This window comes from Amphiura filiformis, unplaced genomic scaffold, assembly GCF_039555335.1.
Source record: "Amphiura filiformis unplaced genomic scaffold, Afil_fr2py scaffold_22, whole genome shotgun sequence".
NCBI classification, from domain to species: domain Eukaryota; kingdom Metazoa; phylum Echinodermata; class Ophiuroidea; order Amphilepidida; family Amphiuridae; genus Amphiura; species Amphiura filiformis.
Window position 1 is genome coordinate 136,517 of NW_027305486.1, and position 15,522 is coordinate 152,038.

Genomic DNA, 15,522 nt, shown 5'->3' on the forward strand with positions numbered 1-15,522 from the left:
TAAACATGGGATGGTTAGAAAAATATTTGGACTTCTTAGATCGATATCTGAATTTAGCGAAGGTTGAATTGGACAAAGATGAGAACAACACAATTTATTTCTCATCGGAAAAAAAAATATTTTCGCGTATTATGACTTAATTATTTTAATAAAACGTGTTGAAGAGATGTTATTATATATATATAGCGCAACAATTTTATTGAAGTCGGATGGACATAACGAAGCTCAGCATCTAAAGAACATTAATTTGGTGTCAATTTTTCTCAAATATATCATATAATTTATAATTATTGTTTTCAATTACACCAACAAAAAGTAGCAATCATTTGCATGCATATATTTGACCCATAAGTTAGACAAGTAAATTTATTGAAACATTTGTAAAATGGAATTGGAAAACGTGCGTGACAGCCTAGCCAACTCACTTGGCTACAATATATACCTAAATGTTTAGATTATGGAAAAAGGGAAATTTAAACCACATTCATAAATTTGAACCAATTTATGATACTCTCTTTTTGAGTATATTAATATGTTTCGCGTGTATATGGTTTATGGTATAAACCACAGTCAATTTTATAGTAAGCAAAATGTGACAAAACAAAACATTGGTAAAACTGTTTAATTGCAACACTTTGGGTTGGCAAACTGTTCTTTATTTCTGGTTAAAATAACTTACAACCTTTGGCGGTATCCGGGATACCTCACATATGCGATATTCGGACAAAACGGTAAAGAGTTCTATTGATAATTTACAATGTAATATTAATGAGCGAAACCTATCTTTGAACTTTTCTACGCGTTAAAATCAGTGTCACCTTTTGGCCACAAAGTGCACCAAATTAATTTATAAGTTAAATTAGCCATTAAATCTGTCTTCCTCTTTGGATATGGGTACGATATATAATGAACTGTCATCTTCGCTTAGAAATAACTAAAAGTCCAATTAGTTTACATGGCATGGAATTTATCACGTTAATGCAATTCTATATGAATTGCGCATATAACTTTTAGGAAATTGGAGAGACCTTTAGTTTTATACCAGTATCAATTCGGTAATTTTTTTGTTCTTTTAATTAATTCGCCAAATTGCATCTTTTATACTTTTACGTAAGTTTTTCATAAATTGCCTGGTATTGTTTCTAATGAAGTTCATTATTACTATAATGTCCAAATTGATTGCGTTTCAAATCAAAATCGACCTACTGTTTCTAATCTATTTATGGAACTCCCAAAAATCACTAAATTTTGTGCAGCTATGTTACAACTTCTCAGGTTACAATAATAAAGACATAATCATTACAGACATAATCCATTTAACAACAGTAATTATCTATTTATTAACCGTTTCAAATATCATAGCGTATTAAATTTGAATAATCGACTATTATTCAGCCATTGAAAATGTTAATTGTTTCAATCCTTTATTAAACGTGGGCCATTTAAATTATAGTCATTGTTAAAGTTGTTCAAAAACTGGTTGTCATGTGCACGCCCAAATTTAATCGTTAACGTGGATCTTGTCGTATTAAATAAATCAATGGTCCAAATTAATTCTTATTCCACCATAATCCCGTTAAGTCATTGTTATTATTTTCAAATCCTTTCAATTGCGATGATTAATGAATGACAAGGTCATGTGACATGTTGGAATATGTCACGTGACATAAGTATGAAGATGTGTAGATGAACCTTGGGATAGGGTAATTATGTTAAATGCATAAATGATATGATATGAATGGGATAATGACAATATGATAAGTATAAAAGTAATGTGTTATGTTATAAATCGAAAGGCTTTCATGGTTATGGCAATGAATCATTAAATCTGTCACAATTTATGGATAAATAAATAAATAAATAAATAAATAAATAAATAAAAATAAAAAAAAATAAAATAAATAAAAAAATAAATAAATAAAATATGCACTGTCTTTAAAATTCTATGTTTTCAAAACCCATAGAAATAAGCGTGTTAGAGCATGATGAAAGTAAACGAATGTTACACATTTTGCCTCTGTATTCACTATGGACCACAATAGCCTCATCCCAATGGCATAGTTCAATAACCTCAATTAAACATTCATAGTGCAAAATTTGACCTCAAGTTGTAGAGTATGAATTTTCAAAGGTCATTCAATGAGTGTACAGATGTATTGGGATTAAAGAACTGTGCCCCTGATAGATGAGCATGTTTTGGATCCTAGTGATTATATATCTAATCATGTTGGCCTTTCCCTTACCTTCACACCTATGTACACTTTGGTAAAACAAGTGGCCAGCTCAGCCGCTCACTTTAGTCACTTCATAATAATAATAAGATTTAGAACATTTTATTTAACCCTTTGTATACTTATAATACTTTAGTAACGCAAGAGCCAAATGTTTTAATGCCACAAATTAAAAGACCGAATTAACGAAGGAAAGAAAGAAAGATAGATAGAAGAGAAAGAAAGAAAGAAAGAAAGAAAGAAAGAAAGAAAGAAAGAAAGAAAGAAAGAAAGAAAGAAAGAAAGGAATAAAAAAAAAAAGAAAAAAAGGAAGAAATAAAGAAAGAATTAAAGAAAGAATTTGAATATAAGCAATATAAATAATATAATAAGCAATTAATAAATAATGAAAATATAAAGTTGATTAGGTATATTTTCACCTTAAATAAGCCTTTGTTGTAAGCTTTTGTGCGACTGTTCTCATCCCTGACAGAAAAATCTTTAATGCAATATTATGTTTGCCCCCAAAAATATGAAATATCGGATTAAAATAATTTTATCGAGACCTAATTTTTTGATCTCACAACAACTAAACAGAATTGGTAGGCATGTTGCGAAGGTTAATGGTGCCTTTGAACTTGAATTGCGATAAACTAGGTGGCCCCTAATGTGCTGATTACCATAGTCGCCAATTCAGTTGCAATTTTTTTGGTATCTGAAGAGTTCGGAATGTTTTTACGTCAAATCCGATATCTATTAATAGATTATATCGATGGGTTTAATTGCAAGAAGGCCTATCTGCAATAGCTGCCAGGTGTCATTTTTTTTCAGATTGCGTACATTACAGAATGCAGATATTGTCAAATGTATATTGGGCAGCTATTGCAGATACGCCCTTCTTTATACGAACATCTCAATATAGGAAATAACATCCCATACACGTTGAATAAAAGAATGAATCTGATGTTTTGTCAAAAAAAATCGAAAAGCATGCACCCTCTCCCAAGTATCTTTTGCTTTCAACAGTATAATTCACAAAAACCCTATGGATAATCTGTAAACTTGTGTTTAGGAAGTCTACCAGTACTTCAACTGATAAATTATAAGTTAAACCACATCATGTTCATTTCGAGATTTAAAAAGAATGATGTTTTGTCCAAAGAATTCGAAAAGCATGCACTCTCCCCAGTGTCTTTTGCTCTTTTCAACAGTCTAATTCACTAAAACCCTATGGATAATCTGTAGACTTTTGTAAGGAAGTCTCTTTTGAGTACTTCCAGGCTGATGAAAATCAAGCTAGACCACAACATATTCATTTCGAGATTTGCTTGGGATCTTATGGATTTACGGAGGATTTCTCAAAACCCAGAGACCGATAGAATTGGATATACTTGAAAGATTACACAGTTGACACTGGCTTAGTAATAGCAGGAAATAATCTGCCCAAATTCATGAAATTTAGAGATCAAAGTTGCGAATGCATCAATAACTTATATGCAAGTGTTACTCACGATAATTATATAGATTGGGAGTTTCTCAAAACTTATGCAAATTTGCTTGAACTTTGAAAAGTTTGTAAGTCATTTTTGTAAAAAAAAATGTTGTTCAAAGTTGTTGTTGGTGAGTTTTGCGGATCAATGTTGAGTTTACGAAAAGTACCGAAAATTAAAAAGTTGCTCAAGTGTGGCCACAGAACTTGGGAGTTAATAAAGTTGCAAGTTAACTGAAGTGCGAGTTTACCATGCATGTTCGCGAGTTTACCACGATTTTCTTATTTATAAAGTGTCCCAAAGTTGGTTACCAGTTTTGCAAAATTTCCTTCTCTTGTTTTTCTCATTGTTAATATCACGTCTCTTTTTTTTTTACCTCACAAAGGCTGCACATTTGGTGGAGAATTTTATGAATTGGGCGAAACATGGCACCCAAATCTCGGACCTCCATTTGGAGAGATGGTTTGCGTCAACTGCGATTGTACGGCGGTAAGTTGCACATGTATTTTAAGGGGCATATAGAGGGTATTTTGGCGGTCTATTTAAGGTCTAATTTAATGGCATGGCGGGTTCCCCTTAAATTGGTTGCCTTAAGTAAAGGCGGAACTTTCTGTTAAGATAATCATATTTTGATACTTTTGATAGGAGGACATCTTTATTTAAACTTGGCAAAGATCATAGTAGCCGAAATATAGTTAAGTTTACCTGAGATGAAAAAGGAAACCACAGTGGTTATACACAAAGTTATACACAAAGTTTTATCCAAATATTGTATTGTTATCTTTCATCATCGGGCTATTGGTATAGGCATATTGTACCTGGCAGGACATTTCTATTAAAACTTGGCATAACGTAGCACAGGTATAATTCTTGTATGTCTATATAGGAAACCATCTTTGTATATATAATATTGTAGTGGTTTCCTTAACAAACTCTCTCCATGCGGGTGTCGACTGCAGACGACAAGTTAAAAAAAAAAAAAAAAAATCAAAAATTCAAAATTTGTTGAATTATACATTTTTATGGCCATATTTGGAATCAGCATAAAAAATGCATTAAAATGAGTACAAACAAGCCTAGTATTGGTTCAGTGGTTCTTAAGATAGCTCTGGATATTTTGTGAAAATATCTCAAAACTTGGAATATGTTGAAGCCTGTGACCAGCACCCAGCGCACTAAGTAAAATCCCCAGGTGCACAGGCGACGGGAACGTTTTGTCATCTTCCACAACTTCATAAACTTAACTACTGTTTACCCTTTAACTCGGTTTTATCTGCTACTAAAACGGATACGGTACGTATAATAAAATCGAGTTCGATTAGCGAAACCCGACTTAAGTATTATGTTATCATATCCCTTATCATAATTTTATAGCAAATAATAAACCTGAGTTCACTTACAGCAAGTTCAGACTACGGTTAATGGGTCGTTATTATATTTCTTCGAAAATTAACTTTTGAAAATCAGATTTAAATTTCATTATCTTTTTAAAAAGTTAAAAGTTTGAAAATCAAATTTTAAAACGAAATCTGGTAGACTTACGACATCAGTTTGAATTTAGACTTGAAAATTAATCGCGACTTGTTCCTTTAGACAAAATTTTTGCTTAGTAATGTTGGATGATTTATGCTTAAATGATGAAAGCTTGTATAGTCATGACCGTTTCTATATAATATAACAATTTTATGACATCATGTACCATGCTGATACGCAAATTGGGTCTACTTAAAAGTTAACTTGTTTGTCGACAGATGAATTTTGCCTAATTTAAATCAAGCAATGTCTATGGTGATGTCAGCTTAGCCTATAGCCTATACCCATGTGAAATTGATGGAATATGAAGCGGAATGGGGATATAACTTGTGACAGGGTCGCCCAAACAATCTCCAATATCCAAGTGCTTTCTTGCATAATTTCCAATCGCTTATTATTAATTTCACTTTCAATTGCACGTTTTGGAGACATTGGAGTGTGATTTTGTGCCCAAGATACCCGGAGCTCATTTTATTAATTTTTTGTCAAAAGGGGCTAGAACTGGTCACCGACATCTGAAGTCGAGTTCCACGCCGTAGTTTTGTGTTTAGGAAATAACAATTGTTATGTAAAGCTTATGTGCCTGAGATATCAGTTGAATGTACATTACAAATGTTTTGCTAACTTAGGCATCAGTCGCCGTCCGCGCGCCCGGTAAAGTTGTCAAATTCAACATTGTGATCAATGGGGCTTGTTGAATTTGACAGATTGAAGTCAACTTTGGACCAACTTTGAAGACATTCTGTCGCGCCAGAGATAACACAATTTGAAATAATGGTTATTGTGTTTTTGTGTATAATTATAGACTATAATGTATTTCAATTTTGAGATCAAATTAGTGTGTTCAGAATGCGTGTTTGACCGGTCGATCATTGCTCCCTATGGTTTGACAAAAATACAGAATGTGGAAAAGTTTTAAATCATGTATTGGAGCATCAAAATAATGGTGCTGCCAAGTAATTTTAAGGGCATGTAAATATGGAGAATCTCCTCTACCAATGTCTACATAATAATTAAAAACCAGACAAAAATCTGAATAATTATAAAAGGATATATTAAACATAACATTAACACAACAGTAATTTAGCCCTGGAATAAATAAATTAAGTGTTTGATTTGACCCCGATGCTATCCGCTTTAATATGTTTTCTTTAATATATTACATGTACTTTTCCTTGTATTACCTTTGTGACAAAAATGACATGATCATGATTGACAAATTACTCCGGGTATGTCTAAAACAAGAAGAAGCTTTAATCCTTCGGTCCTTCACTACCCGGGTTCACTACCTTAATCATACAACATGTACAAGAAAATTATGACATGGGTATAATATGTGAATACTCCATGGACTATTACATCATGTAAAATGGAAATTGGAGCATAATCCTTTACATCCGAAGTTATTCAAAGTTCTGGATAAATTTTGGGATTATTGGCATTGTTATTTCATGATACGTCGCGCATTTACGTGGCACAAATACGTGTTCGATATGTTCGATGTATACTAGAACTTGAATCAAAATAATGTTTCTGACCAATCAAACAACCCAAATATCCAGCTGAAGGCAAATGTTGGTAGTAACCATGGGATATAGAACTAAACATCTGAAAAAGACCAATGAAACAGTTATTGGGGATTCACCCAGCCCAGGACCTCCGGGTTGCGAGACCTTCAATTCAACAAGAGATTTCTACTGCAAACTGTGTGCTTTCGAAAAAGTAGATACGGGTTATAATAAATTTGAAGTAATATCATCGGTTTGAAACTACTCAATATAGAAATAATAATGTATTGTAGAGGTGACAGTACTTTTTAAAACAGCGGTTTTGTACTATTATAGTATGCACGTTGGTAAAACATAAATGTTATTACATGGTATCTTTTTACGAAGAAAAATAGCAAATTAGCATGTACATTTTGGTGGCCCAGTTGGAGTTTGGCGCACGGACACGCGACTACAGGTTCTGCTATAGGGTGTCCCAGAACACAAAAATTAATTTTGTTAATCAACCTGCCGTTTCTATTTTTTTTTTAAAGAAAAGAAATGTATTAAAATAAAATAAAACAAAGTATAGCCGAGAAGATTAAAATTATACTTTCGTTTATGTTGAAACTGTGTAGACGATTTTAATTGGTACAAATCAGTTTTTGAAGTCAATTAATTTTCTAAGATGAATCAGTTACTGTATTTGGTCATTTGCTATTTTTGACTGGCATATCGAAAGACCTCAAATCTGGGATATACATGTGATTTAATAGTTACGCATAGTCAAGAGCTTAAATTCGTTGAACATATTGAACGCAGCGACAAAATTGTTCAAGAGAGCAATGTTTTCTGGCAGCGATGTACTTTAACATGTTTAAACAATATCAAAATTATACACTTTGCGCATGTGTCAGTCTCCCAGCCATTTTTTGTATGAAGTGAACTTCGATTGGATCACCCTATATTCCGTCTGACTTGGCTGGACTGCGTCTCTTGTAACCACGTATGGGGTGATTAGTTGAGTGATTATACATTGAATAGAGAAATTAATTAGCTGAAAAAAAAGTATACTTGACCCTAAATCTCATGGTTTCAGATTCTAGACGTCGTCTCTGGTCGTCCATATCACTATATGGACGACAATGGCCTCATCCAAATGGCATAGTCCAATAACCTTAATTAAACAATTATAGTGCAAACTTTGACATCAAGTTGTAGAGTATAAGGTTTTGTACCCAAATTTTCAAAGGTCATTCAATGAATGTACAAATGTATTGGGGTTGAATAACCGAGCCCGTATAGATGCGCATGTTGTGGATCCTAGGAGTGATACACTGAAATGCGCATGCTCATCTGTCAGGTCAAAATTCGTTAACCCCACATGCTTTTTTTTTTTGGCAAAAACATAGTGTGCTTGCTGTATTGTAGTCACTGAAGCAGCGGACAAGGCAAGTTGGCCATAAAGCACACGAAAGTACAGCATGCGACATTTTTGAACAAAATGTCGATTTACCGGGTGCAGGATCTTATCCAACTTTTATCTTGGCCAAAAGCACGGTCAGCAGTGGTCAGTATGCGCATCTGTGTGATGCGCACGCGGTTGTGAATAATGTGATCAAGACGTGTCGTCTATCATGTCTATGCACAAAACCTAAATGCAAAAATAATGATGATGAGGTTGAAATTAGTTTCACCGATTCTTCATCTTTTGTATTTCCTGCATCCCTGAACTTTTTCTGCTTTATCATGATGTTTTTATAGCCTCTTTTCACTTTTGACCCACCCTGTTAATTACGGTCTCTTTTCACTTTTGACCCACCCTGTTAATTTGTTAACTCGTCTGAGGATGCACCTGCGTAATTTTAGAATTCATCATGAGTATGATAAAGTGGTCTCCTCAAACATTGTTTCACGATTATAACATCCTCGACAACATTTAATCACGCCCAAAATAGCCCAGCTAAGAATGTACCCGACAAATACACTTTTGAAGTTGGGCAAATACTAGAGATTATATTAATAGAAGTACTCCAAAATATTCGTGTAATACGGAAGCGATATATTATCAATGTAATTAAAAGATATTTGGTTAAATGATGTCCATGCATAGTCGGGTATATTATTTAACACGTATTTATTACTACGTGATAATTTGTATTTGAGAGCAGTGGCAAATTTAGTTTTAAGATAATTTCGGAATCCAGAAATACCTCAGAAGCAGGCCCGTACGCAGGATGTTTTTTTGGGGGTGCTGATTTTGAAAAAAGTGGACTTTTTTCCCAAGGGGGGCGATTTTGTGAAAAAAGTGGACTTTCTTTCGAAAATTTGGACCTTTTTTGACAATAAACCCGTAAAAAACCTGATTTTTTGGCTCGCTACGCTTGCAAATTCTGAAATTTTGGGACTTTTTGAACACTTTGGCAAATTTGGGGAGGTGCAGTTGCACCCCCCCTGCGTACGGGCCTGCTCAGAAGGAGACCACATTCTTTATAAATTGATTACAAATTTAAATGAATGCATACTGATGGATAAATTAAATACTTTCATTGCTCGATAAAATGATTTCACTTTATAGGAAAAAGGGAAACGGTCGACGCGCGTTGGGTGGAGGGCGGCGATCACCCGGGGGTGATCTGCGATTAAAAAATAAAAATTACGGGATATAGAGAAGTTTCAAGTTCAAATTTGCTGGAGTAAAATTCAGTTGGCGTTTTGCCTTTACGAAAATCTGCACTCTTTCATGTTCTCATGCACATACGAGCCGAAGACATACATGTCTAACAGTCTGTTGAATTTGAATTCCTTTTAAATACTTTGTTGATTTTATTGAAACCCCGATGGCGTTCAATGTCAAGATCACGAAAGTGCATCGCCTTTACGATAAATCACGTAAAACATCAAAAATAGCATGAACGATCGGGGACTTCTGAGTGTTCCATGCCATTGTCTCCGTGACAACACGTTTCAATACGGCAACCCTCGATTGAAGCAAAAAACAATGCTGGAAAAACTCGTAAATCTATACAGGCAAATCAGGTTCACCTTAAGATCAAGTTCAACTGGAAAATTTATCTGTGCTTGGCTGTCGTTAGATAGCCCGAGGGTGTGAAATTAGGCTCTTGATATGTTCCGGTCTGTGTGTCGTCACAACAAACACGCCTCCTACAACTATTAAAACACATCTCCAAGATATACTTTTGTCAGAATGTGAAATCTTCAGATGGACTAATGCGACGTTATAAAAGTTCAACCTCATGCATTGTTTTACCGGAGACAAAATTGTCTTAACTTTACATAATAACGCCGAATATGCATCAGTGTCAGTGCCAAACCTAAGTACATAAAATTTGCCTATATCCGTCGAAAACGGTTCGATGCCTAAATTCGGCATTTTTGACAAGCAACCAAAATGAAGTTACATTGCCAGCATTACATATAGCTATACATGGCATAAAAAGAGTTCTAAAAGTCAGAATTAAGTTACTATACTGATAAGAAACCGGAATACATATCATGTATAGTATATCGGCATTTAAACAAAAATAGCAGAATGCTGAGAAGAAATCTGAAAGTTATTGTGCCGAAATGCCGACATTTCGTCGTGGCGCTTCAAGGTCCTGGATCAAATCGTGGACGGTCATTACACCGTCCACCGCAATACATGCCGAACGTTCAGGACGATTTGTTTAATATCCCTAGAATCATGCTAATATTCTATATTTTAAAGTGTTTGCGACTCAAAAAGCACGAAAAGCGGCATGTGTATTGTATACAAGCATTTTATCACCCAAAGTGGAAAAAGTACAAAGTTGACATGGATGTAAAACAATGTTAACAGCTGTCGGTAGAGCATTATGCAAAGGTTGTTGATCTGCACATTTGTCATAATTTCATGTAAAATTGTTTGAGATTTATGGTGGAACAACGTGTACTTCCAATGGAGCAAAACAAAACACCTCCGTGGGTGAGCAATATTTCAGGTCATTCGGTTCATGCGTGCACATTAATTTATCCATACACTTTTAAATAGTCAGCTTTATTGCAAATTTCTAATAGTTTTTAGATGCAAAATGATAGTATTTACACCTATGGGTATGATGTTCCTGAATGTTTTGTTTATAGGAATAATTATCTAAGAAAGGGTTAAATGACCGTTTCAGCAAAGTCTGTACCCTTGATCACACTATGTGCTGAAGCTTCAAATAACAAGATAAATTTCATAATTTCTACACCTCGCTTCGTATTATTTTAGACCAACATATTGCGGTAAGGTAACAGACACGATTTTACAATAGCACCTCTTTCGTTTAAAGATATGAGTTACTGTTTTGTTGACACAAATTGATTGGTGTCATCACCGTTTGTTTGACCCTTTAACCCAGACTTGTAAACGCAAATCGAAGTCTTATACTAATAAAGTTTTATAAACTTAGCGCGAACTTTGTGATGACTATACATGCCGATGGTATTATCACTGTGGCCAACAATGGCCTCATTCCAATGGCATAGTTCAATAACCTAAATTAAACAATCTTAGTGTAAAATTTTACCTCAAATTGCGGAGTGTGAATTTTTGTACCCAAATTTTCAAAGGTCATTTGATGAATGTACTATTGTATTGGGGTCAAAGAATTGTGCCCTGATAGATGAGCATGTTGTATAAATCAATCTCCTAATGAGGAAGTGTGATGGGAAACATTAATATTGGGACAATTTATGAACATCACGAGTGATCAGGAGTATGACACAGTCGTGACAATCACGACAATAAAATATTATTTTATTTTTTACAGAGATCAGATGGAGACTAGATTCAACAATAATCTATGTACTCCTGGTAACCCCTTCTTTGCCGCCTCTGCACGCCAAGTCCAACTTGTACATAGGTTTTGTCACCAAATACCGGAGCAAAGTATTGTTCTGCAAAAGACACTAGGATCCACAACATGCTCATCTATCAGGGGCACAGTTCTTTAACCCCAATACATTTGTACATTTAGTGAATGGCCTTTGAAAATTTGGGTACGAAAACTCATACTCTGCAACGTGAGATCAAATTTTGCACTATGATTGTTTAAGTGAGGTTAAAGAACTATGCCATTGTGATGAGGCCATTGTGGCCCATAGTGAGACATCTCCCCTCCCCCCTTTTTTTTACAAACTACCACATTAACGTTTCAATTCAGAGGAAAATTAGAAAGAGTCAATTTCCCAATCACAATTTCTCTCTACATCATGTGCCTTATAAGAAATAAATAAAATTGAAATGGTGAACCAACAGGATAATAACATTGGTGCAACATCTTATCCTTAAAGTTTGAACAACTTTGAATTGTCAAAAGAATCACAGTTTAACATACGGGTGGTCCGTCGGCAATCAATTTAAAAGACTATCACATTCCTATCTCTATCTTTTTCTGACCAACTCAAAATCAAAAGTGACCACTTCTAACCCCGGCCCAGTAAACATGGTAAAAACCGCCTTTCATTATGAAAGAATAAATAAGAACAATTAAAGGGTATAATTGTTTCCTATAATAACAAAAAACGCCAGCTAAACAACTGACCATTTTATGTTTCGGCACATTTGCAAAGTAATAGCCGTAAGGAGACAATCGGAAACTTTAAATGTTCACAAAAAAATCCTCAGGAATTTCGCTTCACAATGTGGGGCTAACCAAAAGATGAAAATATTTTCTATTAATGTATCGGAACTCGGTGAGTATCTCGCCGACCTACAGCTGAGTAACAAAATAAAATAGCGCGAAAAGATTCGAGATAGTTATCGTAAAAATGTTCTTAAAATTTCGTGACAATTGTCGCACAGTTAGTGTTGGTAATTTGAATGAAGTATGGGCGCCTTAAAAATAGAATTTAATAATGATATTATATTGAGGAAAAACAAGGATGACTGGCGTTTGAACTCTATGGTCTCTGCATGGATGGTGAGATGAGGAAGTATTTGATATGTGTGAAAAGGTATCGGGTTATTGGTTAAAGTGAACACTAGTGGAGACAAGAAAAACAGAACGAAATCAGGGAAAGTAAATATCGGGAAAATCAAAAGAGATGAAAGAAGGATCAGGAACAACATGCATAAGAATAGTGGGCGCCACCTCAACCAAAACCCTAAATCTAACTCTTATCTCATCCTAACCGTAATAACCTTAATCATAACTCGAACTCGAACCCTAAACATATAGGCATATAACCATAATCCTTTCCTTAAACCTAACCCAATGATTAAAAAAATACCTAAACCTAACCTTAAGGATACTATTCCTATTAGACATAATATCTGCAGCTTTGACGGGCTATTCTAGTTGAAATCCATACACCCCCTATCATCATGATCATGGAGGACATGAAGCCTCAGCGAACGGGTTTGAAATTCTTACTCCCTGTGTGTACACCCCATAGACACTGGGTAATAATGCATGTGTGCAAGTGGCGTCACTCTCCTACGTAATTTGCGGGAGAAGAAGCATTTTAAAGGTATTTCGTTTTATACCGGAAGTGACCCCTTAATGACCCTAGAACCGAATTTTAAAAAATACCACATATACACCGGATTCATTTGTGTTACTGTCCTTTGGATTTCAACTGCAATAACGCAAATATGTAGAATGATATTATACAGGGACAACTGCACGATCTCTAAAATATTGGATTAGATGTGGATGTGAGAAACAGAATAATCACGTTAGATTTCAGTTGGATATACATTCATGATTATTCATACATCTTGCAAGATGACAGCGCATATTGATATTATCAAGACAACATGAAGCAACATTATCATCAATGATAATAATGTAACTTAATAATAGATAACTATTATGACCTACATTTAATACATGTTGCACTGGGATCCACAACATGCTCTCCTATCAGGGCACAGTTCTTTAACCCCAATACATTTGTACATTCATTGAATGACCTTTGAAAATTTGGGTACAAAAACTCATACTCTGCAATTTGAGGTCAAATTTGCACACTGATTGTTTAATTGAGGTCATTGAAAGATGCCATTGGGATGAGGCCATTGTGGTACATAGTGACGTTATAGGATCCAAGTCATGTAGGCTTTTCCTCAATAAATGCCCCTAGAGATTGGTAGGGCCTACATAACTATTGTCGTTGACAAGATTATTTTATATAAAAAAGTCATACTAAATATCTGGGGATTAAAATAACAGAGATGAATCTCTAAATGCTTCGGGCCTGGAGAAGGAAGAGGATTAAATTAAGACCGGAATTATTAAATTAGACCATTGTTAACATTTTGATGTGTCACATGATGACAACTGAGATTTTAACAAGAAATGTCTTTAAAAAGGCAGCGCGCGTAGTTTGAAGATCATGTGTCACAGTTGAGGTCGAGTTCATTGTCTATTATAGTATATTTTTATCGAATACCGTTATTGATGTTCAGATTGTATTTACCTTCATCGAGGATAAAGGACAATAAGGTCCTATCTGCAATAGCTGCCCTGTAGACATTTTGACAATCTACATTCTATAATTGTATCAGGCAGCTATTTGCAGATACGACCTTCTGGTCATAAACCCCCTATTCTGTAGTTAACTGATGGCATGAATAGGTTCTTCTTCAGACACAATTGATTAATTTAGCTGATTGTTTGATTCATGTATATCATAAATGTCAAAGTCAGCATATCCTTACACAACTTTATTCATGTTTTTGGACGGAAATAACTGAGTCATTATCAATGGCATCGTGCTTCCCGATTGTCTTTCGATATTTCATGTTTTTACAGATGAGCTTACTGATAGATTCATGCGTAATTATAGAGAATTTCACATGCCCCTTTTATGAAGGAAATAGAACGTTACATAAACACGGAAATCCCCCCAGATTTATATTTTATATATTCTTATTATTCGTAAAATTTCCTGAAATTCTAGATATGTCGGAAAAAGTAAACGTGCGTATCAAAGTTGAACGAGTATAATTGTCCTTTTTGCAAGATCAAATTCGTACATTTTGATTAAGTCATCTGGGTTTGTGTGACAGGGTATAACATGATTGTTTGAAGAATAATGTGCTGCACCGTGTGTTTAAAAATGAAATAGTAATTCTATAAGTTTGGCTTGTAACACTCTGCACATGTTAAACAGTTAAAGAAAAAATGAAAGAAAGGAAAAGAAAGAAAGAAAGAAACACAAACAAATGGGCAAATAGACAAACAATAACAGATAAACAAGTAAAAGCAAACAAACAAAGTGAAAGCCATCTAAACACCGTCGTCATCCCTTGTGTAAACTTCGAAATATGAAACCGAAATGAATGACCAAGATCCTTTTTTGACCCTTGTTATTTCTTCCTCTTTCCTGTTTTATTTTTTAATTTACCCTAAAACCATACCCTTAAGTCAAATGAATGCTTAATGAATGTTAAATGAATGTTAAAATATAATTGTTAAGGCTTAACAATGTATGCTTTAACATTCAAGTTAATTCAACCGTGAACCATGCACGATCTTAATCCTTACCGTCGAGATTCTAACCCTAATTCAAACCAAATCCTAAAATCGAACAAAGATTGTGGACCAAGGGGCAAGGACGAAATAGGGAAGGTCGCCATGATCTGAAATTGGTACACATAAAAATTGCTTTAAAAAAAGGAATGGGGCGCCCAATGTGAGCTTGGACGTGATATGGTGAATTCCATGGCATGGTGTTTAGATTTGGTATTAGGCTATAGCTGTAACAAGTATAAATTTAGATCAACTATCACTAGGATCCACAACATGCTCATCAATCAGGGCACAGTTC

General features: G+C 34.6%; 1 protein-coding gene across 1 annotated transcript in view; it reads left to right on the forward strand.

Moving 5' to 3' along the window:
- LOC140143497 (chordin-like) overlaps positions 1–15,522 on the forward strand; it is a 44,052-nt gene that overhangs the window by 1,842 nt on the left and 26,688 nt on the right. Inside the window, exon 2 of the mRNA XM_072165328.1 lies at positions 4,086–4,189. Within this exon, the coding sequence (XP_072021429.1) occupies positions 4,086–4,189 (104 nt within the window). The remainder of the gene's footprint in view (positions 1–4,085; positions 4,190–15,522) is intronic.